The 27,942-nt window shown below is 49.2% G+C and overlaps 4 protein-coding genes across 4 annotated transcripts; 1 reads left to right on the top strand and 3 right to left on the bottom strand.

Moving 5' to 3' along the window:
- The first annotated feature begins 489 nt into the window (after positions 1-489).
- Positions 490-12,683, top strand: LOC120896581 (proteoglycan 4-like). The gene is made up of 3 exons (XM_040300794.1): positions 490-1,251; positions 5,389-5,671; positions 9,721-12,683. The coding sequence occupies exons 2-3, from the start codon at positions 5,391-5,393 to the stop codon at positions 11,936-11,938; spliced, it is 2,499 nt and encodes an 832-aa protein (XP_040156728.1). The 5' UTR covers positions 490-1,251; positions 5,389-5,390; the 3' UTR covers positions 11,939-12,683.
- Positions 12,684-12,701: 18 nt separating this feature from the next.
- On the bottom strand, positions 12,702-14,888 carry LOC120896582. The gene has a single exon (XM_040300796.1). It carries the CDS (start codon positions 14,645-14,647, stop codon positions 12,728-12,730), a length of 1,920 nt encoding a protein of 639 aa, XP_040156730.1. The 5' UTR covers positions 14,648-14,888; the 3' UTR covers positions 12,702-12,727.
- Positions 14,889-20,342: 5,454 nt separating this feature from the next.
- LOC120896277 (caspase-like) lies at positions 20,343-21,248 on the bottom strand. The gene has a single exon (XM_040300269.1). The coding sequence runs from the start codon at positions 21,162-21,164 to the stop codon at positions 20,415-20,417; it is 750 nt and encodes a 249-aa protein (XP_040156203.1). The 5' UTR covers positions 21,165-21,248; the 3' UTR covers positions 20,343-20,414.
- A 1,761-nt stretch (positions 21,249-23,009) lies between these two features.
- On the bottom strand, positions 23,010-23,915 carry LOC120895342 (caspase-like). The gene has a single exon (XM_040298619.1). It carries the CDS (start codon positions 23,829-23,831, stop codon positions 23,082-23,084), a length of 750 nt encoding a protein of 249 aa, XP_040154553.1. The 5' UTR covers positions 23,832-23,915; the 3' UTR covers positions 23,010-23,081.
- Between the last annotated feature and the right edge of the window lie 4,027 nt (positions 23,916-27,942).

Genomic DNA, 27,942 nt, shown 5'->3' with positions numbered 1-27,942 from the left:
TTGTATTTCTTCAACAAAAAACACAACATCCTACGTATAGTCATCTTAGACTGTACCCTTAACGCATAACTGAAATGATCTCTAAAGAAGCCTCAACCCCTTGGAATGTCTTAAGTACTGACTCGGCCGCCACAAACCAAAAATCTCTATCGATCTTAACCAATTCAAAAGATCTGGTAAGATCGCTTCCAACCTCCCGTAGCGATGTATTCCAAACCCATTCCGCTATACTTTCTCCCAACCCGGCTCCAAGAATGGTAACGAACGCACACAACAAACACGAAGCACGAGAAGCCCGCCAGCCCACCAGCCAGCCAGCCAGCTAGCCCCAAACCGGAGAGGCAACAACAGCCAGAGCGCCATCCAAATGGAAGGGGGATGGGCGTGCTGAGGGAGCTGCATGATGCGCGAGAGCAAGCAGAGACAGACAGAGGCAGCGGCAGAAGAAATTGTGTAAGTTGCTTCTTTTTATCTGCCACGGAACCGCACGTTCCGGTTCCAGTCTGCAGTCGATATTCAACCCGAACGGACGTACGAAGCAGAACCTGGTTCGTACGCGCGCAACAGCCAAAGCAGAAGAGAAGCGAATTCTGGTGTGCCCCCCGGGGAAAGGTGTCCAACTTTCCCAAACATAAACTGTGCCCAATCGGTTGAGGCGCTGAAGGTTTAGTTACAAGTGAGCTTGAGTACTTCTTGCGCTCGGTGCTATACACCTTGGTTGGCATAGTAACGTACGGTGTTGATGCGGATGGGCGTAGCCCCTTCTGTCCCAGATAGTAGGCGAGTTCTGGGTGCTTGTGAGAGCATCAGAGAGGCCAGCTAGGACACTTTCAACGTGAGTAGGGGAGCCAAAGCCCCCGAAGCGAAAATATTTGTGGACTTGGTTGTTCGGAGTGCGCGAGTGATAGAATAGCGTGTGTGATTTTGTGTGCTCTTCTACAGTGCTATCTCGCTAGCAACGTGATCCTCGCGGTAGACCAAGTTTTTGTTGGTACGGACATTGCAGTGCATTGAATTCCGTGCATTCCGTTCCATTCCCTGTGGGCGAGTAGTGCTCTCGAAAGTACTGCCGATTCAGAAGGAAAGTAGAACTACACAGCCCTGCCTCCCAGTAGGCGACAACGAACCGGACCTCATCGGTGTGTTTTGGTCGTCGACTTCTGTTCTTCGTCCGTGCGTTCGTTCGCTCGTTCGTACGGCTGTTCCACGTTTCCCGCGGTCATCGTGGACCACAACCACCACACTATAACGGTAAGAATCTCTAGGTGTAAGCCTGTTGCCTAGAATGTTGGTCACTGCTCTGTGGAGGCCAACGGTGGCCTCTCCATCTGCACTGGCTCCCTCTTTTGCAAACGCGTAACACACATTCAAATGGCTTCTTGCTCTCGGACTTGTTAAAAAAACGTTGGGTAGGAACACACAACACAACAACAACAAAAAAACACGGTATACGAGAGGAAAGTTTTTTCACGCCCTCTTCTTCATTTGCTGCTGGAAGGCTTTAACGACAAAATTGATGAAATAGACAGAAAAAACACAAGCACACAGAGATTCATGGCTGAGATCTTGGATGCTTTGCTTTGGTACGGTGTTTGTGGGTTTGTGTCTGTGTGTGTGTCGGTCGTTCGAGAGAAGCTTCTTGACGACGTTGCTCCATCGAAGTAGGCTAACCGATGACGTGCGACTACGTCCCCGTCCCCGGCGGTCGCAAGTGCGCTGGTGTGAATGAACTTTGCCTTTAGTGGTTGTGGCCAAACGGGAATGAGGCCGTCTGCCGTCTGTGCCCGGCGCAAGGGAGCACACAGCAGAATATTGCGACCCCTTTCGGGAAAAACCGTTTTGGAACGCCTGCATTTGGGGAGCAGGAAGCAAGCTCCACATTCCGTTTTTGGGTAATCGTTATTAAATGACGATCGCCGTGCCGCCGAGACGACGAACGCCCAAGGTGTGTCGTTTCATGGCGATCTAACTGTACCCCCTTGTGGGGATGATCCATTGCAAAAAGAATGCAATAATTAGTCGAAAGTGTGTGTGTGTGTGTGTGTGTGTGTGTGTGTGTGTGTGTGTGTGTGTGTGTGTGTGTGTGTGTGTGTGTGTGTGTGTGTTTGTTTGCATTTGTATGAAAAAAGCCCCAGCGACATAGCGACTATGGTCACAGCACCCGACAGTGACGGGCGGTTGGTTGGGATTCCCTCGTCGGTCGGTTTTCGTATGGTAATAACTTAATCGATCGTTAAAGCGTCACCGCTCGGAGAAAGTAGTGACCTCATGCGCGAGTTGTACGCGACGGCAACAAACGTGGCTAGCGGAGAGTAGTGCGGGCGGGAAAACGCGGCGCAGCGCGTTGAGCTTTGTTGTGAAGGCGTGCAAGCATGTTCAACGCTACCGCAAGCGACGAACCCTTTGCGCGAGCCCCAAACCGTTTGTGTCCGTTTTCAAACACACAGACACACAATTCGCTTTGCATGTTTTTCTTTCTTATTTTTTAATGGTTAACCTCGTTTTGCTTGCCGAGGCATATTTTTACCTCTACCCGGAATGAATTTTTGATGCGCTTTTTTGTGGTTTTTAGGGCTTCCCTCGCTCATTCAATTGAAAACAAATTTCTCTCGCCCGATAACAAATGAAATCGAACCGTATCGAAACGGATATCGTTTGCTGATGATGATGATGGCGGCGCATCCTTTCCACGGCCCATTCGATAGACGCATTAAAGATGACCCAAAAAAACAGCCTCCCTCTCGATACAATTGTCCTCGCAAACGCAAACACTGTGCGCCGTGTTCGTTTCCATACACCCCATAAGCTTCCGTAGCCCGGGAGGAGAAAGTGTAACACGCCAACACCTTATTCTCAACAGGCATGGCGCCCTGGCCCCTCCGCTGAACAATACGGTGGGGGCCTAAGCGGAAGAAACGGGGTTGGTTCTCACGCATCTCGGCCAACGAGTCGCGATTGTAATCGGACGATAAGGCGGGTAAACTGAATCGCACTGATTAACCTGAATTTCCGCCCAGAGACTTGGCGGCTGTGTCGCGCCGATGGTACCCTTCCCACTGGAAAGGTGGGCAGCGGTGCGTGTGAGCGGCGACAGAACCCATTGTGTTTTTGGCCCACGGAGCAAAGAAAATATCCGACGTAGTAAGCCAGCAAAGCATGTCAAAAGTAGGGAGCTTGTCGCGCTGGCATGGTAATCATATGCTCACGGCACAAGAACAGAAGCCTGGCGGTTGTAGCCCACATTTGCCACCCCGGGAAGGGAGATGCTCCTCCTTTGTAGGACCTCCTTGGGGAGTGTTTGTCACTGGAAAACAGTGCGCATTTATTGCTGCACTGTTTAAATGGTTCCGTTTTTTTATGATTCAACACCCGTCCGGGCGCGCACCCGGCCGGAACAACGCGAGGCACTCATAAAACTAGCTCATGCTTGAAGCCATACCCCGGGCGTTGCATGACTGTCGGTTTTGGGTAAATATTGTCTTTTGTCGGATTTGCATCCGTGAGCGTTTGTTTTTGCATGCACTTTTTGAAACGGGGTTTTAAATGGTTGCGTTCAGGTACCATTTAAATGCATTTACTTTTTGCTGCGTGGTTGTGGGTTTTGCTTCTTCTACACGCGATCACCACTGTCCGATTGCAACCGATCGTTGTTATCTCTCCGCCGGGCCAAGAGCACTTTCAGCACGGGGGAGAGATTGCTACAATAATGGGCATGTTTGTCCGAGCGGCCCTCTGCATGGTCTGAAGCATAAGGAATGGAGCGCCACGTTTCACAGAGTGAAGAAGAGAGAAGCAGAAATGCTTACGTACAGGGAGGGAGGCGTGATGGGGAGGGGCATAATATCGTAACGGGATTTCCCTGGGTTCGCACCGGCCAGGAGTTCATGAACTTGAAAACGAAACCAATGATCTGGGACCGACAGGGAAGGGGGCGAGACCAGTGTAGCCAGCCAGGGCTGCATGTATGCTGACCGGAACATCCAGCTGTCTTTGGTGGATGCGTGATTTGTTTTGCTGCTGCCGAACGGGAAATTGGGCGCGCTTCACACAACGGCCAAACGTGTGGGAACGAATGATCGTGCTCGATCGAGGGAGCCGCAGCAGCAGCAGTTGTTGGCTCTACACACAAACACGCAAACACACACTTGATGTCCAAAGAGCTGAAGATCAAGTTCAAGGTACTGTAGGGGAGTTTCAGCTGGCTGCGATCGTGCACCCAAAAACTGCTCGACTCTTCAAACAGGCGACGAACGCCTAGACGGATTCGAGAAGGGTGCTAAAGGGTGCGTTACGTCGAGAGGTGCGTACGCTGCATTATGCAACACACGATTGCGTGAAGTCGGAATGGGCAGGAACAGATCACCCAACCAGTCATCCGAGGCGTCATCAACGTTTCCAACGATTGCAGCCATTCCAAGGACCGGAGATCTCGACGGGAGAATTCGAATGTGTGTGTGTCGTACAGTACAGCAGAAAGTAGTACATCGGTCTATGAACGACGACAAATGAGGGTATGTGGAGGAGAAGGAAAGGTGCTTTGGTTCGATCAACGATCGTCTTTCCCGACCTCCTCTGCCCACCTAGTGTCTAACCCAGTCGCAGAGTACATTGGAAGATTTAGGTCAGATCGCGCCGTGTTCACCTTCCTTCCTAATATTTAACGGTGCATCATATGGGAAGCGGAGAGAGGGCACACATATATACGTACACAATCACACACGTACGTAAACGCTGTTTATCTCTTTAGGGATGCTTATACCTTCACGTAACGCGTACACGGGGCCTATTGTTGTGCAAAACAAACAAAAGCACAGGAAGGGGCCAAGGCAGAGAAGTGAGGGGGAAGAAATGAAGGGTGACTCCCGTTTGTCTCCTCCACCCTCGGGGGGGAGGCTATCTCTTTTCGGGAAATCGTGAAGTCGGCTGGTTAGCACATTCTTTACCGTAAACGAGGTTATGCCGTGCTCCACACTTGGCATTGGCTTTGGAGTGCGACTTGCGAAAGGGGACGGTTGAACGTCCTTTACGGTATGCGTGCCTTCGAGAGGAAAGAGAGTTAGGTAAGAAGGAGAAGAATAGAGAGAGGTATAAGGAAAGGCGGAAATAGGTGACATAATTCGATTGACCAGTGCGTGCCCGTTATGAATGTGCGCGCGCGCGGTAAACGGTTCTTGCGGTGCGTGTTGAAATTCGTCAGCCGTGCAACTGTTGATTGATCGATAGGGGTTGGCGTTCGGGGTTAGATGCATGATTCAGTGTTTAGTGTTGTCGGAAAGGGCTTCAGCTTCTGCCCATGGAAAGTTCTTTGACGCCCCAATTCTTCCATTCTTAACTGAAATTTCTTGAAGTGGAACTAATTCTGGGCAAACATTTACTTCCCCAATACAGAAATGAGACCGATCGTCGTTTGCGCGCTAGCCCTGCTGCTCGTCAGCCCGGCCCTAGCACGGCCCAACCTGGTGGAACCGATCTATCTGCGCCGGCGCAGCAACCCGCTGGAGATCGTGGAGGAAAGCGTCGAGTCGGGCAGCGTGCAGCCGCACGACCCGTCGGCAACAACGCCGAGCAGCTCCGAGCAGTCGTCGACCGGCCGGACGGAAGCAGCGACCACCAGTGCAGCGACCACCGACGGCAGCACCACCAGCGCCAGCACCTCCACGCACCAACCAAGGTACCAAACTACTAACGATGGTCTCTCTAGCGATAGTTTAATCAAGGAATTTCTACTAAAAAACCTGGCCAACCTGCAGGGCCAGTCACCGGTGCCGGTGGCAGCACCGGTCCCGGTCGATGGGGCCGGTTCCGAGGAGCAGAACACGCTCCGCTCGGTGTCGCTTGGGGGGTTGGGCTATCCGCCGCGGCCGAACTGGGACCCGCCGGAGAGTGCGTACGTCTATCCGATCAAGAGCCAGTATCCGGCACCGTTGGAGGTGGAAATTGGTCAAAAGCGTAAGCCGGTCATCCACAAGATCATTACGAAGTGGTCGGACAAGACGTCGGATGTGTTCAATGTGGACTACGAACCACCGTCCGGTGTCTCGCTGCTGCGACCCTCGAGTCAGATCTATTCCACCTTTGGTGTGACAAAGCCGGCAGATACGCCGGTGGAGCAGGAACAGTTTTACGGTGGCATCACCGGATCACCGGAAGTTCTCTCGACAAACTTCCACACACCGTCGGAGGAGGTGTACCAGGCGGGTCCAGGACCGATCGTGAGCGATCAGCTGATTCCAGTCAGCTCGTCCGGCACTAAGCACAAGAAGCACAAAAAGAAGAACAAAATCAAGATCACAATCAAACCCACGACGTCACCCTATGGAGGGCCCGTGAAGGTCACTCAATCGCAACCGCAGGCCGATCCGGACCGTCCAGATGCGGTGTACTCGGGCGAACAGGTCGGAGCGGGTTGGAATCCGTACGAAGATCCGTACGAGGACCCAGTGGATGATGCGAACCCTTACGACGAGGCAGGCAATCTGAAGGGCGAAGGTGTGACGGACGCGGTGTCGGACTGTAACGAAATTACGATCTCGCTAAACGGTAAGCAGGGCTGCAACGATATACAGATCGCGATCAACGACGACAACCCGAGCCCGACCAAGCAGGGCGAGCTGACGAAACTCGGTCCGGGAGCGGCTGGTGCAGTGCCGGGAGCGGCCGTAGTAGCGGCTGGAGCTGCAGCCGCCGGAACGGCCGGTGCTCTGTCTGCTGCGCCCCAGGCAGCAGCCGTCCCAGCGGCGGCTGTTGCGAGTGACGTGGCGTTTGCGGCTCCATTGGCGGCGGCTGCTCCACTAGCCGCCAACCCGATCGTGCCGGTAGTCCCAGCCGCCGTACCAGCTCCGGTGTCGAGCTTCCTCAACACACCGATCAGCAGCCTGGTGAGCAACATCATCCGGCCGCCGGTACGTATCGGGGCGGCCGGGCAACCGGCGGCTACCATCGGCAACGGGATCGGTGCGAACCAGAACAAGCTGAAGCCGACCAAGCAGGGCAAACCGTCGCACGATCATGGTTCCTCCTCGCTGCTTCCCGACGTGTCGCACGCCCTGCTCGGCATGATGGCGGCCGTGTCCGCCATGACACCGATGAACATGTTCGTGCTCGGCATGACCAGCCTGCCCGTGCTGGCCATGATCGTCGGTACGGTGGCGGCTGGTATGTATATGTACAAGTTTTACTATCCGACGCCGGTGCGCCATTACAGCACGACGGTGCTGGTGCAGAAGAAACCGCCCGTCTCGTACCACTGGATACGGAAACCGGTACGGCGGCCCGTTTATCGGCGGCCAATCCACGTCGGGTCTTCGTGGACGGATTACGATCCACACAGTTGGGGCCCGGCCGCCAGCTGGGATAATGATCGGCGGAGTATGCGCCAGCACAGTGATCCGTACCGGCGGCACAAACCGACCAGCCCAGCCAGTAGCAGTAGTTCCACCGTTCCAAGTTCCCGGGTCCGATAACACACCACCCAAACCCCTTTTCCACCACTTGCAGCGTGCCAACTGGACCTCGGAAATGCCCCAGGCTTTGAGTTTTTAGTAGAACATTCCTTGCGCGACATTTACGGACAATTACCTGACACATACGACACACTTAAACACATACAGACAGACACAAACCAATGTACCGATTAGTCAATAACCATCCAAACCCAAAACAAAAAACAATACCGCAACCATGTAGTAGCATGAAGTAGCATGGCCTGTGTCCTTTAGCTTCTAGATTGTAAGATGTTATTTGTTAGTGTGTAGAGCTCGTATCTTGCTAGAAGTATGTAGCATTTGTCCGTAAAACTAATTCCACTTGCATGCATGCGATCGAACGATCGGCGCCGCTCGATTTCCTAAACCATCTCATCTCATCGGTGTATTACATCTCTCGAAACCCATCGCAAACATTCGCTGCATCGCCTTGCAAAAGCTGCTTACAAATGGCTTCTTCTCATCTCAGCATTAGGCCGCATTTCGCTTCAGACTCTCGCCGATGTATGTACTTCATTCACACCATTCCTTTTTACACGCTTTTCCACACCCGTTAGGGGAGCGTTACTGAAAGTAATTGAGAAAGAGAGACACAGAAAGACAGAGAGAGAGAGAGAGGGCGAATGTTCGATTTGTTTTGTAGACATAATTAGTGTAATTTCAGTATTCACAGCTCCCAAGTATCATAGCGCAAAGCAGCGCTCGAACTAATCGAACGAACAAGCTAGGAACGATGGAGAGCCACCGCCGCAGCAGCGGCGTGTTTAATAGTTTTATTAGCCAACCCGAGTGTACCGGTTAATGGTCTCTGGCCTGGTCTGAGTCTGGGGTCCTCTGGGTCGAGATTCGGAGCTACCTAGTGCAATATAAGTATACGTAAATCAAAGGCGGCCTCCGTGTACACACCTCAGAGCAAGGGAGAGATAGCGAGGGACAGTCGCAGTCACACTTGCCGACCCGGACAGGCGGAGGATGATGATCATCGTAATTTCAGTCCAGCATTTGGAGTTAATTGCCCCTCGTCGGTGTTGGTGGGTTTTCGCAAGCCGGTCGCGCTACCCGATATCCGCACCTGACCTGACGTTTGTGAAAGCGTTTGACAATCGATCGAGGCAAGCTGCGGAGTGGAGACTGAAGCGAGATGCTAAGCGCACGTTCAGGTCTTGGGAAGTGTTGTTATCCTCCTGCTTCTTCTCCTTCCGATGCGCGCATTAGACACGAGATCTGCGAGATGATCGCTGGTATCGCTTTCACGCGCGGTGTACTTTTTGTTGTGTGCAGCATTTCAAGATTGAGATGAGTGAGATCTTGCCGATGATGTATCCTATTATCTGGTCTTTTCAGTTTGTGTAAGGTATCGCTGCTCATTATGTATAGCATTTCTCCTTGCTGCCAGGCAAACAACTCATTTTAGTTCTAGTTCTCTGTAGTGTGTAGTGGTTTTAAGCAAAAAATGGTAAGCTAGTAACTCGTAGATTAAGAAGCATGAAGCAGCGTGATAGTACTGTAGAGCGCATGTAGAACACGGCGTACCAATCGCCCACAGTACAGGAGAGGATGGATTTCAGATTGAACGTTTAGTTGCGTAGTAAGATGAACAAACGATAATAAGCGCATGACTGCATGGAAACACCTGTAAATCGTTAGGCTGTAGAGGGTAGTACTTTTCATTTTAACTCGTACCTTTAGTATCTCCGCTCGTACCTTCCCATCCCGGGCGACCTTAGCATGTAAGCGCATGTGCATGTGGCCTCGTTCGTACTGTAATGTAAACCCGCTGATCGAAATGTAGATTTGCTAATAGTGTGATCAGCATCCAAAAACCAACCAAGTACCGTGACTAACAAAAAACCAATAAAACGATTATCAAGTACCTCCGCATAACACCCCTTTCAATCGAACATCATGTTATTTCTTGCTGTACAAACAAAAAAGAGCCACGTTTACCCCATCGAACGATCGTTCGCGCCGACGCTTGGCGGCGATGCGATCCCTTTCTTTTTCACTTCCTCTTTGCATACCTTTCCTCCTTCCTCTTTGCATGAATAGTTAAGTAGCCAGCCTCACGGCTTGCATGATCTGCATGATTAGAACGTAGCAGGGGGGGGGGGGGAAAGGGAAGATGATCAAATGAAACCCACTCCATGCCCTGCTGGGCCATTGGCCCAAACACACACCGGATCGATCCAAAGTTGCGTGGCGTTCTAGAAATATATCTATCTTCTTCTCATTGCAGCTACGCGTTCAAGCGTCCTGAGCTGCTGAAGACAAAGCTAGGCACGTCCGGGTTCGTGGTGTCCACCAGCACGAAGGTGCTAACCGGTGGGGCGAGTGCCGTTTCCGGTGCGTCGCAAACGCGCCCCCGCCCGGCCCTGCTGACCGGATCGGGCGAGGCGAAAGCGCACGATCAGCTCACGCTTTTCGATCGCTTCGGCGGCCATGCCGGGGTGGCGGAACCGATGACGGACGAAGAGTACCAGAACGAGCTGCACCGGGCGACGGAACGGCAGCCCCCGCGAACGACCACCCCGAGGGAAGGGCTTTCCACCTGGGTGCTGCTGTCCGGCAGTGAGTCGAGCGAAATGAAGAGCGAATCAACCAGCACGCCCCGGAAGCCGCAGGTAATGACGACGACCACCACGACAACCACCACGAGCACGCCGAAGACAACGACGAAACGCTTCCAGCCGAGCACTCGGCGCGTCATGCAAACGACCCCTACCCGTCCTGCCCGGACGACCACAACGACTCCAAGCAGTGTCAATTCGGAGGAAAAGAAAGAAAAGCCCAACAAACCGGGTCCGAAGCAGAAGATCGTTTCGACCACCCTGAAGCCGGTGATCGTTAAGAAGGTGAAGAAACCGCCGACGACTACCACAACGACTACCACAACGACACCCAAGCCAACTACCACTACCACCACCCCCACCACGACAACCACCGAGATGGTCATTACCGAGCAGAGTGCCTCAACGGTGGCCAACGATCTGCTGGCGGCCGTCACCGACGACAGCTCGATCGAATCCTCCACCTTCCTGATACTGGAACCGAAGGACGCACAGTTCGATCTGCCCGAGGATCGCTCGCCCTCGAAAACGGCCCCAGCCGCCGGCAGCAAGCCGGCGAAGAAGCCAAGCCGCAAACCGGCCGCCAAAGCGCCGGGCAAGAAGAAGCCAGCGAACAAGAAAACGCGCAAACCGGAAGTGAAGGACGTGCTGCCGGGCGACAAGAAGCCGGGCAACAAGAACAAACCCGTCTCGACGCAGATCATCAACTATCTGTCGCGCGAGGTCATGCCGACGGTGGGCGTCGGGCTGGTCGGGCTGGTAATGGCCGCCGGGTTGGCTTCGTACTTCCTGGGCAGCCCGCTCGGTGCGCTGCGCCGTTCGGACGACCGGAAGGATGATCTGTACTACTCGAACTACGAAGAGTACGCTGGGGCGGACGGGCAGAACGAGGAGGACGTGTTCGGGAAGCTGATCGCGGGCATGCCGGATCGGTCGTACTACCGGAACAATGCGCCGGTACGGCGCCGCACCCAGGTGCAGCCGGTACGGACGGGCCACCAGTACTACCACGTGCAGCCGTACGCGGCCAACAAGTATCCGCACATTACGTACCGCAACCGGGCGTACGGTGGACCGGCGGTCGGTGGCCCCAGCGCTTCCGAGCCAATGTACACGAACGTGAACCGGCCGGCGCAGGCCCAGGCGCAGGCAAAGTCGCAGAACGAGTTCTTCTACAACACGCCACCGACGCCGTACTACCCGATGCGCACGGTTTCGGCCGAGGCGCCGACGCATCAACCGGCCGCACCAGTGTACAGCTCTGCGTCCGCGGCATCCTCCCAACCAGCGACGACAATCGCCACCACAACAACAACCGCGGGAAGTCCTCCAGCTGACACCAATTTCAACACGGCAGCTGAGCCGATGGTCGAGCCCGAGCACGAAATGATGCCCAATCCAGAGGCCTACTCCTCGGAGCACAGCCCCGAGCACCATGCGCAGTACGTGGTGGGGGCAAGCTACTCGGACAGCATGCTGGACATGATCAACTCGGCACCGGTGCCGGAGCATGGACCGCGGCGAAAGCGGCGTGCTGTGATGGAGGCCGATGGGGACGAGGAGGAGTTTGAAAACGAGATCGATGTGGATGAGGATCGTCCGAAAGACGATCAGACGACCAGCCATCCGGGAGAGGCGGCGGAGATGAGCTTGTCCGAGGGAAGCGAGACCACGGTCGGACCGAGCACGAGCACCACGACCGAAGCGCACCGGTACACGTGGGGCGACTTTATCCGAAACACGGTCGAGCGCAAGGTGGCGATGGGCATTCACTTCCTCCAGCACGTCACGAGCGACTTTCAGCGATATCTGAACGGTGTGCATGATCGGTTCACAGTGCAGCAGCACCACAATCACACCGGCTCCGGGGACACGCGTCGGCATTAGCGAGTAGCGACAGTATTATAGAACGACACACACACACACGCACGCACGCACGCAGGTTCTGAACCTACGCGACCTATGGGATTGAGGATAGAATTCTCGACACAGACACACGGGGCCGCACACGCGGCGCCGAGAGCTCTCTTCTGATCTTGTAGGTCGTCCGAACTGAACCGATCGCACGATGGCGATCATACTAAAGTACACAGACAAAGGCTTTCCTTTCACCCATTCTGGTGTGGTGTGGTGTGTGTGTGTCGGTGTATATGGGTGGAAGCAAATTTTATTTATTTTTCTCGCACACCTCCTAAGCGCACCCTGTGGTTGTAGCTGCGTAGCGATGATTTTATCGCACAACAATGGCGCTGATTAGTGTTTTCGTCGTCGTCCAATGGAGTTTCGGTTCGGGTGATTGTTTTAGGGACATCCGAAAATACAAAAAGAAGGACACATGCACTCACATCTGGCACCAATTGGTAACGATACTGCGGCATTTTGTTTGTTGGTGTATTTTACGCATTTATTTACAAATCCTTTTACAGGGTTGGTTGTGTACCGAGTTAAATATATCAAAAACAAACAGGTGAAACATAAATAATAAAAAAAAACGAAGGTTAACAAACTACGCCTACTTGGAAGGACATCTCCCGTACAGCGAGATCCTCCCTCCCGCGTTCTACAAAACGCAAACATTTTTATATTATTTTTACGTACTTAAAGAAATAAATAAATTATCTCACACACTCGACACGGGCGTCATTTTACGCTTCAAATTTACTCCCACTCGAGGCTCTATTTCTTCTTCTTCCCGAGTACCATCGGTGCGAGGATGGCCATGGTGGCCGGTACCATGCCCGCCCCGACCGCCGCCAGCACGGCCGAACTGTCCTGGGCCGCATCGCGCCGCATCAGCGAGAATGCTTGCGGTGATCCGCCGGACGCGGACCCACCAGTGACTTTCGGATGCTTTTTCCTCTTCTGGCTGTGTCCGGTTGGATTGTCCGCCACGACGGTGCCTTTGCGCTTGCCGCCCTTCTGCTGCTTGACCGCATCCTCGACCGTCTGCGTCGAGGAGGACACCTCGATCAGCCCGTTGTGCGAGGTAGTCATGTCGTGCGCGTTCTTCATCGGTAGCACGGTCAGCTTGACCGTCTGGTGGCTGGTGGAGGCGGCAGGGGAGAACGTGATCGCTCGCTGTCCGTGACGGCGTTTCGGGTACTGGTAGCCCTTGGTGGTGGAGATTAGCACCCACTCGCCGTTGCCCCGGTCGGGATAGGAGACGGGGCGGACACGCTGACCGGTGGTATCCTGTCCTGCGCTGTAACCGTTGGACGGCCCCGCACGATCCGGTGATGTCCCTTTGGGGAAGTTTGCTGGCCGTCCGTCCGTTATGATGTCCCGATTGGAGATCGTTGGGTTGGCAGGACCCTGGTCGTGGTATGCTTTCATCGCATCGTATGGATTGCTCGTGTGCAGTGGTTGCTGTTGCTGCTGATCGTACCAACCGTCAGCCAACTGTGGCTGTGGAGCTGGCGACGGCCTACTACGATCCGCATCCGGTCGCTCACTGTACAGCGCCACCGTGGGACGTCTTCGGTTGTAGAACGATTCGGGAGGTGGTTGTGTTGAGCTTGGGACGCGGTTTACTGCACCCCCATACCCGTACCCGTACCCATCGTCCTCCTCGCCGGTGTAGTAGCTGGACGCTCCGATAGAGCCGGACGTGGCCACCGGTTTGTATTTGGGCGTTTCCTCCGCCGCTCCAGCATTGCCTACCGTGTTCCAGTACTTGTCGAGCGCGTGCTGCATCGCCGTCACCTTGCCGGGCTGGTGTTTGTTCGACTCCGACGACGTGGCGTGCCACTTTGACACCTTGCTCTCCGACCACGGTACCGCTTCGAGCGTCACCCAACCGTCCTTAACGTTCCACGGGTGGTTTTTGTGGCCCGGGTGCGTTGGCTGAGGTTGCGTCGGGTAGGCAGCACTCTCCTGGTACCATCGCTTGTTGCTGCCACCACCACCACCGTGCCGCTCGTGTGTATCGGTGAACACAAACTCGTCCTCCACTTTTGGCTCATCCGGCCCTGGCGCACGCTCGCTGCCCTGGCTCGCGGCCTGAATAGCATCCAGGTGTGGCGGAACCCTGTTTCGGTACTGATTCTCGTCCCGCGTACCACCACCACCGGTACCTTCCTCGTCGTCGTCGTCAGCCGCTGCAACCTCGTTCTGATTTCGGTTAATGCTGTTGTTGATCATCGTGATCTCGTTCAGCCGCTTTCTCGTCGCGGAATCGGCGTTGCGCAGCTTCTCCGAGTACTCTTTGAGGAATTTGTTCAGCAGCTCGGGCGAGTAGAGGGTTTTTCGGCTTCCTGGCACGATTTGTTCACCCGAGCTGGCACTCTCCTGGGACGGGCGGCTCACACTGAGGCCGGTGCTGGTCCGGAAGCTGGTGGTAGGTCCTCCCGGTAGTTGGACTTCCCGCGGGAACGTGTCCAACGGCGCCCGGTGATCGTACGGATCGGTCGCTTCGATGATCGTGATCGGTTTCGAGCCGGGCACCTCGATCTCGTACGTCGTAAAGTTCTTCGATGCCATGATAAGTTTGGGCGAGTTGGTAAAGTGTATCGTTTCGGCGGAAAGCCACCCAACGCCGAGCGAACACATCCACAGCACACACCAGTACCGCCACCAATCACTGAACCGATCACCCATTGCTCTCACTTGGATGATTCTCACTGTCTGCGTTGCGTTCTTCAATGTTTCCCTTTTCCAGCGATCGTTTTCCACACTACCACGCCAAACACTAGCTTCGATCAATCGATCAACGGACCTTCGAGATCTTCGACACACGCACACACACACACACAGCCAACGCTTTTGTACGATGAAACAGCGCTCGATTCTGACGGCTGCTGTCTACTGCTGCTGTCTGTCTCAGCGTCTAATCAATACTCGCACATCACGCCCAGGCGACTGAAGTGGCGGAGACTGGTTGTCCTACTAATATAGTTGACTTTCTTGGCTCGTACGCTTCGGTGTGTGAGCGCACGCCCGACAACCGCGGGAAAAAGGGGGTTGACGGCTCAGCTCAGCTGCCTGGAACGAGCCATCGAAGGCAGCGTTGACTTGTGGTGCCATTTCTTGCACCCGTCGTTTCTCGCCTCTCAGCGCCACCGCTCGAAGGAGCGGATGGAAGAAAATTGCATCCACCACTACACGCCTTCCCCGGCCTCCCTCCCCTCTCCCACCCAGGGCGGTATAGGATGTTTGGTGACCGCGCATGACTTGCTCGAAGGCGAACGACGCGATTGAGCTGGAAAAGAAAAAGAAAGCTCTTGCCGTGGCCGTGGAGAAAGAACTGGCGTTCCTTGACGCTGCAACTGCCTCCACCCCCTCTCCCCATCCTATCTATGAAAGGGTGGCGGGGGCAAACACAACGAAAGAAAGAGAACCAATTTTCAATCTTACGCTCACGCGAAGGGCGTACAGCAGGGCACCGGTAAAGGTGAAAGTATACACAGAACGCTTGCGCGTGCTGACAAGCGCCCTTTGGGTGTGCGAGTATTGGTGTGAGCATGCCCGGTTCACCCGGTACCACCCATAAGGACCGTCTGCGCGCGGTCTTGCGGCGCGAGAAAATGGGAGCATTCGTTGACCCTTGGGCCACCGTGCGGCCATTGCTTTGTAGCGGGCGTGCAGTGTTTTTTGCCCCCCCCCCCTGCTAACGGTGTCACAGGGATGACGGTGCAGAAGCAGGAGTGTCGATCCATCCAATCCATGGGAAACCGATTTTGAAGGTGCTCAGCTAAGCGAACGCCCGATGGGAAGTAGAGTTTGTTGGGTTTTTTTTGGTGTAAAATCACCCCAAAAAAAGCAATCTTCAGATTGGGCCACCTGCCCTAGGTAAAATAACACATCAGTTCCGATTCGCCTGCCACGAAGGTTGGGTGGAAAAATTATCAAAAACAATTGTAAAACGGGGCAGACAAACCCGCCCTGTTTGCTCTCACTTTTGATTTCGAGGCGTGAAAAATTATGCTCTCGGGAGTGGATCAGTGTCCCCTTCCCCTCGAGGCCCGTTGCCGGCGAACGGTAACGTGCGTCAAATCGTTCACGGTCACGGAACGGTGATCTAAACGGTGACAATATTATTTACCTCAGCAATTCATTTATCAAGTGAAGCAGCTGTCGGTAACTGGAAGGTGTGACGATGATGGTGGGCACAGCGGGACCACGTGTTATGCTTTCACTGATCTTCCATAATGGTGATCGTGGGTGGGTTCTTGCTCGGTTCGGCGCCGTTAGCGTGCAATTATGCACCACCCCACTCCCTCGTATAGTTTAATTGGAAATTGCACGTGTGTTGCTATTTCTCAATCATTGCGAGCATAGAAAAGCGACATCGGTATCTGCGGATCATGGCTAATGTAGATACGGTGCGGCAACCAGCTACAGTTTCATTGGTTCCGATGCGTTGGATGAAAGGGAAATTTCCTGTAATGTTTGCATTACTGAGAGTTATAATAGGAACGAATGATCAAGAGAACAGGGGCGTTTTTAAAGGTAATCAAGCACATTGAAGTACACTGGTAATGGTTTATTTTTTCAACAGAAATTGCTTCGAGTAGTTTTTAAAAGTGGCCGGACAGTCGTCAACTCGCACAAGATGCTCGTCATGGGGTCAATCCCCAAATGGTCCGTGTTTCCACACGGACTGTCCTGCTATCGGTAAATCATTAAGTCAGTGAAAGCCAAACCCACTAGTGGTTCAGGCAGGCCGTGACCGACAACGGTAGTTATGCCAAAGGAGAAGAAGAATAAGAAGGAGAAATTTTTAATAGTAAATCGATCAAATCAATTTAATTGTAGTGAGTAAAAAAGAAGAAATTTAAAAATACTAACTGTGCAAAAGGCTTTTTTACGTTTCGCCCCTACATGTATGCAGTAATGAGTATTAGCCGAGACACAATCCAAAGATAGCGCGAGCGTGTCGATTAGCGCCATCTGGTAGAAACGTTTTCAAGGGGCGCGCATGTTTCGTTGAGTAAATCGTAAAGCGGTATCATGGGAATAAGGGGTAATAGGGACACAATAGCAATTACATCATTCTCTTTTTTAATTTATCACCACACACAAGAAATCATATATTATATTTTGCTTAACAGTAAAAAATAAAAGCTGGCGTTTCACGTGATAATTTTTCATTCGGGGCTATAGCAATGGGGCAAAATGCAGCACATATGAAACATTATCACAAATTTAAAGCAATTTGAGCCACAACAACAGACCCCGCTGGTCGCAGCTTTTACGCACTCGTCGAGAAATGTCTTCTCTTGCTATCTTTAGAATAACTCTTCTGCCAGAAACTGTGCGGAACACACAAACTGTGCGGAGCACACAAACTGTGGGGGGGCACAAAAAATGTGCGAAGTGTGGCACCACAGTTTTATAAAATGTGCAATTGTGCTCGCACATTTTACTGTACTGTGTGTGCGTGGTTGCACAGTGCTACTTGACTCATCACTAGCCACATGCGTCCCGCGAAGGCTTTCAATCCGGCCCGCAAAGAACTTTGGCAGTTATTTGAATGAAACCCAAATAGTTTGAAGATAATTAGACAAGAAAAATCGATGTACTAATTATGATCTGCTTATGAAGAACGGTTCAATATTCAGTATTAGTTGTTCTATTAACGAAGTGTACAGTAAATTAGAAGCTTCTATGGTTAGGTATCCGCAAAGATGCCATGTAGCATGTGCTTTGGTAGTTGTTTTAGTAATGGCGGCTTCCTAAAGTTGACGTCTCATATTTTACCCATTTTTAAATTTGAAGCTTTCTGAACAGTTAGGAAACCACGTATCGGAATACACATATTGTTTATGTATAGATCTGTCTTCAAAAATCATCGAATGTAATCGAATTTGGCTTCACTCTACACAGTGTGACGCTTTTTGGCGGAATGTCTGATTGCACGGTAACAAACAGATAAACTTTTACAGTGTTCGAACAATTCATAACACGCATATCCCAATTAATCTCCTACAGACAATATTGTCCTTTTTGAATTTGATCATCCGCCATGATTGTTTAAATTTATTTCATGCGCATTGACATTCCAACTCACACATTCAAATTAGCCAACGGTAAACCGCTAGCTTACATTCGCACAACGGCCACTCACGCTCAATCGGGAGAAAAAGAACGAGAGCGATGCATAGTGGCGGTGATCGATACACCACGACGACATATTTCTAATTCTTTATGGACGGTATGTGTTTTGGCGATTGGGAGGCTAATATTTCGAAGCGAGGACGCCGTCCGCTTTGGTGGAGTACGATGCCGTCTTCGTAATCCGGCAATAGTGTCACCACCAGAAAAACCATCCCATAAATAAGCCACACTGTTCAGTGCTAATACAAGCACAGACGCATTCGAAAAAATAAACCGGTTGGTTTCTTCTAACGAAATAGTATGTAATCTTCCCCGTGTCACACCCTTCCACTATTTATTTATTTATTAGTCAAATTCAATCGACCATTAAAAAGGTCACCTTCAAGAAACGAGGATGATCGCTCAGCACGAACCTATTAAAAAAAATATAGAAGAATGCAGAACGCAGAACGTGATAGGTTCGTAACGATCTCATTAAACTCACCCCACATAGCAAAAATGAATTAGTGGAACCAAAAGAAAGGCGATCCGCTGATCGAACCGGATCCTCTGCCAATTCTTCGATTCTTCTGCTTATTTTGCGTAATTTGCGACAGTTTGCGTAATTACGTATTCATGACCGCGCAATAGTGCGCAATGCGATGCAGTATTGTTGTGAACCTGCAAAACCACAAATCTTTTTTTTTAATGATTTAATGTGAATGATTTTGTGATTTAATGTGTCAAAGAAAGGAACAAACAAATATAACGTTTTTCCAAAGTTATATGAAAGTTTTTTTTGTGTTCTTAAAACCATGTCATTAAAGTTATTTTAAGTTCTTTTTTTACCTAGTTTTAGTTGTTAGGAAAAAACTGTGCAAAAAATTATATTTTTCTCAGCTGCAATCAAAGCGGGCGTCGCGCACTCCTAACCGCAAAATGTCATTTACAGTCCGAGCTCACTGGTTGAACTTCGATTCCCTGCCAACTACAGTCAGAATTTAATGGTTGAACGCTTTTTAGTTGGCATGCTTTTTAGTTGAACCAAAGTCTATATAATACAGAGATAGATGCAAAGTCTATATAATACAGAGGTCGAGTCATCCAGAACATTTGATCAAAAAGCATGGGAAAGTTTTGACAGCTGGATGAAAAAGCTTCAATAGTTTCATCGCAGCATGCATTGAGGTTTTAGTTGTTGTGCATGCAGTGGTCAGAATGCATTTTCGATAATTTTAACGACGTTTGTTCATAATCTTGTTCTTGAAAAAGTTGACGAATATCAAAAATAGATAGAATAATAGTGTAATTATCAATTACAACAAGATCAGTGCCCGAAATTACGACGAAATCATGTGCAGTTCAAGAGGACCGAAGCTAAGAGGACAGATTTCTGATTGTGGTCGTTTTTAAGTGATGAATTACTGAAAAAACTACTCCATGCCCCGTTCGTGAGAAAGAAATGTATAGTTACACTAAGTTTTGCACAAAATGCACAATTTGCCCTGAAAAGTGTTTGGTTGTTTGGAATAGTTTGGAACGCTTTTTCATCTAACTGTCAAAACCAAGCTTTCAAAATGGTGGACCAAAATCGAGCTATGCATCGACCTCTGTATTATATAGACTTTGATACATAGCCTAGAAAACGTCAAAAGTTCTCTGTCATATCATGTCATGTGTCAACGTTTACCACGTGCCTGCAAACTCTGATTATGGCTCCGTATAACGGAAACCATAGGAAAAAATCCTATCAAACCTACTAAGAAGAAGAACAAAATTTGGTATTGAAAGTGAAATCTTAAATGGCTGGCTTAACGGTACGCAAATTAGGCGGCCATCACAGGCCCCGTCAATTGGGTTGCGTTCTGGAATCTGCAGACGGTGTCCGTTTTCGTGCTGACCAACGACTGCAATGGTGACTCTCACGGTTGCTCGCTACCACGCCGAGTCAGCAGATTCCCGACGATGGTCACCGCGTCTGTGGCCAAATACATTAAAATGGTTAGAGTAGTCCTGTGAGGGGCAACTTCATAGACTTCCCCTCATCCCCGTTAATAACAAAAAATGGTATCATTTTTACGGCTAAGCAAGGCCGGATGCAATCGTTTCAACCTCCAAACACCGCCCTCCCCCCCATTTCCTCTTCATCCATGGCTTGTTGTGTGCGGTTCTTATTCACAATAATGGAATTGTCTATCTTATGCTTCTTTCATTAGAATGAAAATCAACACTTTTAGTACATGTTTAATGCTTTTTTTCTAATTTATTCAGCGGTGTATATACCAGCTAGTTTGCTGAGTAAATTTGTTGGTGGTGCTGTATATACCAGCTAGTCTGCTGAGGATTTTGGCACAAAGGAAAATGCTTTCGTGAGCATGGAAGTAACCATCGGAATTTGTTTTACCACTTTACCTTGCTTAGTTTGGCCCGATCGGATGGACACAAGGTAGGATACATGAGTCAGCAAAGCCAGAAGTTCCGTCTTGGCAATGTTGGCACCCAGCACTTGGCAAAGCGACTGTATGAACCAGGATCCGTTAGGGAAACGCATCGAAACGTGATGTTCGTAACATGAGTACATCACTAAAAGATCGGCATACATTGGTATTTTGACATCAACCGGTTCCTCCAGACCGGGCCTCGCATCTGCTGTGGCTGTCGATGCTCCGTAGTCATGTTTTCCACCGCGACACGCTTGAATGAACACAAGTTTCGGTTTTCCAATCAGCGAAGGACACTTATTTCCAACAAAATTTGTCCACAGTTCGTCAATATGCAAATAACCGTCGTCGAAATCGATCCTATCATTATATCCGTGCGCTATCGCAATAATTGCCAGACAATCGTTGTTGGAGTGGTCCTCTTGGGAAACCTCCTTAAGAGCGTGTCTGATTTCAACCGTCGTTTTATCGCTTAAGAGACGCACATCAAACTGTAGGTGCTTCAATACGGCCTGTAATGCTTCCACATCTTTTTCCGAGCCTTCTCGATCCCCGTTATTATTGATAATCACTGCAATGCCGCGCTTCGGATGCGCCATGTTGTACGACTGCAGTGTCAGCTCTAGTGTTGACTCCATTGTTTCCAATGAGCTGTGGTTATTGTTGATATATGTGGTGTCCGTCACTTTATCACTTTATCTTACTGGCTTTTGCTTCCGCTCTTCTCGGCTTCTGGAATAATTCTGCAAGCTCTCGATCGAGCTACGCACTGTCGATGCTCGATGGATTTAGGGTGTTAGGGGCCCTAAGCGGTAAAAGGAGTTGAGGCTCCCTCTGCCTTAATCCGGTGTCCGGTGAAATGAATAAAATATTCTCTTTAAATGCGTCGGTCGTTAACTCGTTGATAAATTAAAATCAAAGTGATTAGACCATGTATTGAATTGCCTTGTCATAGCGAGCAATGGCTCATTGTATCCATATAAAGTACGCCTGCTCTCATCAACAAGCAAGTTACGAGAGCGAAGAGGACTCGAAGGCACGTAGAAGAAGAACAAATACACATTTGTTTACCTTAAAACGGTGCTCGACCGTCTGTAGGCCAAGCAGAAGGTAATGTGAGCGATAACTTGGCATGGTTGTGAGTCCTTTGAATTGGTCACATTTTAAAGCAAGTCTTGTAAACTTCCGTTGTATTGCCTCTATTGTGTTAATCATCGTAGTGCAATTCGGGAACCAAAGTACTGAGCAGTACTTCACCCCCGTGCGCACAAGACAAGTAAAAAGCGACATAAGACTTAAGACTCAGACTGTATTGAATATGTGCTTTTTAGTTGGCATGTTTTTTGCATTGAAAATTTTTCAAAATTTTGAGATTTTTGTGAATTTGTCAAAAGCCGGTATTTCCATACAAACGCATGCTTTTTAATTGAACTGTCAGCCAATTATCGAGCGTTCAACTAAAAAGTACTTCCTTATCCGGCGCTACAACCGCTTTGCGGTCTTGGCCTGCCTCAGGAGTGTCCGAAACCGCTCACGGTCTCGCGCCTTCGTCTTCCAGTCCGTTATCCCGGCCTTAATGGCAGACGCCTCCACGCCATCTTGCCACCTCAATTTGGGCCTACCACGCCTCCCCTGTCCTTGTGGACGGCCTAAAAAGACTTTACGGGCTGGGTCGTCCGTTTCCATGCGTACAACATGGCCAGCCCACCGGAGCCTGGCGAGCTTGATACGCTGTACGACAGTGAGGTCACCGTACATCTCGTACAGCTCGTCATTATAGCAGCTCCTCCATTGTCCATTGTCCAACTAAAAAGTATGCCAACTAAAAAGCGTTCAACTATTGAATTCTGACTATATACATAGCCTAGAAAACGTCAAAAGTTCTCTGTCATGTCATGTCATGTGTCAACGTTTACCACGTGCCTGCAAACTCTGATTATGGCTCCGTATAACGGAAACCATAGGAAAAAATCCTATCAAACCTACTAAGAAGAAGAACAAAATTTGGTATTGAAAGTGAAATCTTAAATGGCAGGCTTAACGGTACGCAAATTAGGCGGCCATCACAGGCCCCGTCAATTGGGTTGCGTTCTGAAATCTGCAGACGGTGTCCATTTTCGTGCTGACCAACGACTGCAATGGTGACTCTCACGGTTGCTCGCTACCACGCCGAGTCAGCAGATTCCCGACGATGGTCACCGCGTCTGTGGCCAAATACATTAAAATGGGTAGAGTAGTCCTGTGAGGGGCAACTTCATAGACTTCCCCTCATCCCCGTTAATAACAAAAAATGGTATCATTGTTATGGATAAGCAAGGCCGGATGTAATCGTTTCAACCTCCAAACACCGCCCTCCCCCCCATTTCCTCTTCATCCATGGCTTGTTGTGTGCGGTTCTTATTCACAATAATGGAATTATCTATCTTATGCTTCTTTCATTAGAATGAAAATCAACACTTTTAGTACATGTTTAATGCTTTTTTTCTAATTTATTCAGCGGTGTATATACCAGCTAGTTTGCTGAGTAAATTTGTTGGTGGTGCTGTATATACCAGCTAGTCTGCTGAGGATTTTGGCACAAAGGAAAATGCTTTCGTGAGCATGGAAGTAACCATCGGAATTTGTTTTACCACTTTACTTTGCTTAGTTTGGCCCGATCGGATGGACACAAGGTAGGATACATGAGTCAGCAAAGCCAGAAGTTCCGTCTTGGCAATGTTGGCACCCAGCACTTGGCAAAGCGACTGTATGAACCAGGATCCGTTAGGGAAACGCATCGAAACGTGATGTTCGTAGCATGAGTACATCACTAAAAGATCGGCATACATTGGTATTTTGACATCAACCGGTTCCTCCAGACCGGGCCTCGCATCTGCTGTGGCTGTCGATGCTCCGTAGTCATGTTTTCCACCGCGACACGCTTGAATGAACACAAGTTTCGGTTTTCCAATCAGCGAAGGACACTTGTTTCCAACAAAATTTGTCCACAGTTCGTCAATATGCAAATAACCGTCGTCGAAATCGATCCTATCATTATATCCGTGCGCTATCGCAATAATTGCCAGACAATCGTTGTTGGAGTGGTCCTCTTGGGAAACCTCCTTAAGAGCGTGTCTGATTTCAACCGTCGTTTTATCGCTTAAGAGACGCACATCAAACTGTAGGTGCTTCAATACGGCCTGTAATGCTTCCACATCTTTTTCCGAGCCTTCTCGATCCCCGTTATTATTGATAATCACTGCAATGCCGCGCTTCGGATGCGCCATGTTGTACGACTGCAGTGTCAGCTCTAGTGTTGACTCCATTGTTTCCAATGAGCTGTGGTTATTGTTGATATATGTGGTGTCCGTCACTTTATCACTTTATCTTACTGGCTTTTGCTTCCGCTCTTCTCGGCTTCTGGAATAATTCTGCAAGCTCTCGATCGAGCTACGCACTGTCGATGCTCGATGGATTTAGGGTGTTAGGGGCCCTAAGCGGTAAAAGGAGTTGAGGCTCCCTCTGCCTTAATCCGGTGTCCGGTGAAATGAATAAAATATTCTCTTTAAATGCGTCGGTCGTTAACTCGTTAATAAATTAAACTCAAAGTAATTAGACCATGTATTGAATTGCCTTGTCATAGCGAGCAATGGCTCATTGTATCCATATAAAGTACGCCTGCTCTCATCAACAAGCAAGTTACGAGAGCGAAGAGGACTCGAAGGCACGTAGAAGAAGAACAAATACACATTTGTTTACCTTAAAACGGTGCTCGATCGTCTGTAGGCCAAGCAGAAGGTAATGTGAGCGATAACTTGGCATGGTTGTGAGTCCTTTGAATTGGTCGCATTTTAAAGCAAGTCTTGTAAACTTCCGTTATTGTTCTACTTTTAAACTTCGTTATGTATTAGTTGACGGCGACATTCTCGAGCTGGTATAGGAGTTCTGCTATCTCGGGACGGTCGTTACTTCGGACAACGACATCAGCAGCGAAATCCGGAGACGCATTCTGTAGGGGAATCGTGCATACTATGTACTTCACAGGCTGGTGAGATCTAGAAGACTTGGAGCCCGCGATGGTCCTCTATCGACACGAGTCCGGAACCATCCGAGCGGAGGATGTAAACGCTCTGGGCGTGTTTGAACGATGCATTCTCCGGATCATCTTTCGCAGCGTGTTCGAGCATACGGAGCGTGCAGGGCAAGGATAAACCACGAGTTTACTGAGCTGTACGCCTAACCGAGCATCCTAACGGAGGCGATGGCTGGGGCATGTCATGAAGATGCCGGACTCATGCCCCACCAAGAAGGTGTTCGACAGCAATCGCCAGTTCGGCATGCGACTTATGCGCAGCACAGCTAATTCGATGCCTGGATCAGGTAAAGCGAGACCTGTCGGTGATCGTGTGAAGTCTACATGGATAGGAGGCTGCAACCGGGGACCGAGCATCATGGAGAATGATTGTTGACCGGGCCATGTCACACCGACGTGCTCTATCGTAAGCAGGCCAACAACAGACAGAGAGTGCGAGCGAGAGAGAAAAGTTAGGCATTACGCTTTAAAATACCTAATCAATCGACACCTTCGAATGGAAACTGAATGATAGTGGGAAATGAAAGATGCTACCACGTAGTGTAAGATAAAACAATCCAATTGGAAGGTGCTTTTCGAGAAAAATTATAATCTTTAGAACAATATTTCGCTTTTCTGGATGATTATAACATTATTGTTGTTCGACAGGATTATTGTATCGAACCAACTGAATTCCTTTCTTTCTGTTCACTCCTGAACATATGAATGCAGTTCAGTTGAATTATAATTTCGAGACGAGGAACTCATACATTTTTATCTCTGACGCTGGATTTGTTTCAAGAAACTACAACTCAAATCTAACATCTTCTTGTTTGATTTAGACCTACCCATCCAACAGCACCGAAAGAGTAGATATCGCCTATGGTTGTCTTCCCAAAAGGATATTCATCGACACTCTCCTAAGCAGGCTGCAAGGAGCACAATTATCTACAAAGCTTCACAACACGGCTGCCGACTATTCTGCAGAACTACATCTGAGTTTGCGAGATTTAACTAATGCTAAAGGGGTGCTAATGCAATAGAATACACCATAAAACTTGAACAATGTTATCGCTCTTGGAACGCTGAATGCTCTTGGAAACTAGGAAGAGTGGTTATTTGAAGTATAATAGCGTAAACTTTTAGGCAAGATGGCGTGGAGGTGTCCGCCATTATTAGGCCGGGATAACCGACTGGCAGACGAATGCGCTAGACCGCGAGCGGTTTCAGACACTCCTGAGGCAGGCCAAGACCGTAAAGTAGTTGTAGCGCCGGATAAGTAAGTAGAAGTAGTGTAAACATTTAGGAGTTACATTGAACGTGGAATAAGAATAGAATAGAAAAACAAATCATACCCAACCGATAAAAAACTGCAATTCACTAAGACTTTTAGAATGCATGGAGCAAAGTTGCTGGAGAGTTTATTCCGAATCTATCCTCTCGAACGGAAGCATTGGTATGTTTTGTCAGAGAAGAAGTAGATTGGAATGAGGCGTTTGATGAAAATTAGAAGAAAGAAGACGGTTACGGAAAGAGCTAACAGAGGAGTCGAAGTCAAAGAGATAGTAAAAGTAGTTAAACAACCTGAAACAGGATAGGAGAGAATCATTGAAAGTATAGAGAGTATGAGGTGTTTCAATTGACAGAGGATCACGTGGACGAAGAGAATGAGAGGGAACATACAGCGAGATGGAAGAGAGTAAATCAGGAGCATCAGTAGCAGAAAGTAACAAGCCACCAATAAAACATGCCTGAAACACTTGGCGGCGGAAGCTTAAAGAGTGAAGATTGAATAACTGCAATCGCATTTCATAGGGAGGTAGTGAGACAGAACCAAACAAACGACGAAAAGCAATCCTGGTAAAGAGGCGCTGAATGCTTTCAATTCCCGAACAGCCATCGTTAGTGGGAGGATTCTAAATGATGCTAACATATTCAAGAAGAGGCCTTACCAAAGCACAGTAAATGTTTCTAGGCAGCTTTAATCTCCAAAAATAGAGGTAAAACGTAAAATAAACCCAAGGGTAACGTAACGATTAGCTTTTAGTAGAACCTCACCAAGCTGCAGTTTAAAGTTAAGACGACTGTCAAGTATAACAGCAAGGGCACAGATAGACATAACACGAGAGAGGGACGAGTTAGAAACAGTATAGTTAAATAAAATTGGAGAAAGAGAGTGAGAGAAAGAAGTAACAGAACACTTTTCAGGACACAGGCGAAGTAAATTGGATAAACACCAATGCACAAATGCATTGAGGTAATGCTGAAGTCTCAAACAATCAGAAGAAGAAGACACAGGTAAAAAGATTTTGATATCATCCGCATAAAGGAGATGACCATCAGGAGGTAAGACATTACAAACATTATTGATGAACAAAGAAAACAGAAGTGGATTTGGCACACAACCCTGAGGGACACCTGACGTACAAAAAAACTCTTCAGCTAAGTACGACCCGGTTTTAACCCTGCAAGATCAATTACTTAAGTATGAGAACAGCCAGCTAATAATGCCATCATCAAAACCAAGTTTAGACAATTTAGCTAATAATAAAAAGTGAGGTAAACTATCAAAATGCAGCATGAAAGTCAGTGTATGTTGCATCAAGTTGGGTACCGGCCTCAAAAGGTCTAAAAATATTGGAAACAAAAGACAAGAGATTAGTTGAAGTAGACCTACCAGGCATAAACCCATGATGTTTTGGGCTAATAGCGGAACTACAAGTATGAAATATTGTTGGAAACATACATAGCTCGAAAGCTTTAGCTGTGGCGCAAGTTTGGGTTATCGCACGATAGTTAGAAACAACGCTACGGCATCCCTTTTTGTGCACTGGAAAAAGCCAACAGGATTTCCCAAAAGCAGGAAAGACCCCGACAGCAAGTGAAAGGTTGAAAATTTTAGCAAGGTGTGGAGCAAGAACGTCCTTTCAGTTTACTAAAAGTGAGGCAGGAATTCCATCTGGACCAGGAGTAACGTTTCAACCTAAATAACACCTATACGACTTTTTCAACGCTAACCGAAATAGTAGAGAGATTAATTAAATTATCTAGCAGGTGGCTCAAACATTTGGGAAAAATGAGTAGAGAAGAGATCACAAATCTCTACAGGAGTAGAGGCAGTTTGAGAATCAAGTACCATTTCATTAGGTAACGGATTGCACCCTCTTCGTGACCTAACAAATTGCCAGAATGCTGGATCTGAACGGAAACGCAATTGCAGTCTACTCATATTGGCCTGAAAACGAGCACTGTTATATAATCGATGCACAGTTAGGAAACCACGTATTGGAATAAACATATTGTTTATGTATGGATCTGTCATCGAAAATCATCGAATGTAATCGAATTTGGCTTCACGTTTCACG

This window comes from Anopheles arabiensis, chromosome 2 (genome assembly GCF_016920715.1).
Source record: "Anopheles arabiensis isolate DONGOLA chromosome 2, AaraD3, whole genome shotgun sequence".
NCBI lineage: Eukaryota > Metazoa > Arthropoda > Insecta > Diptera > Culicidae > Anopheles > Anopheles arabiensis.
Note: the sequence above shows the minus strand (reverse complement) of the source record. Positions and strands in the feature narration are given on the sequence as shown.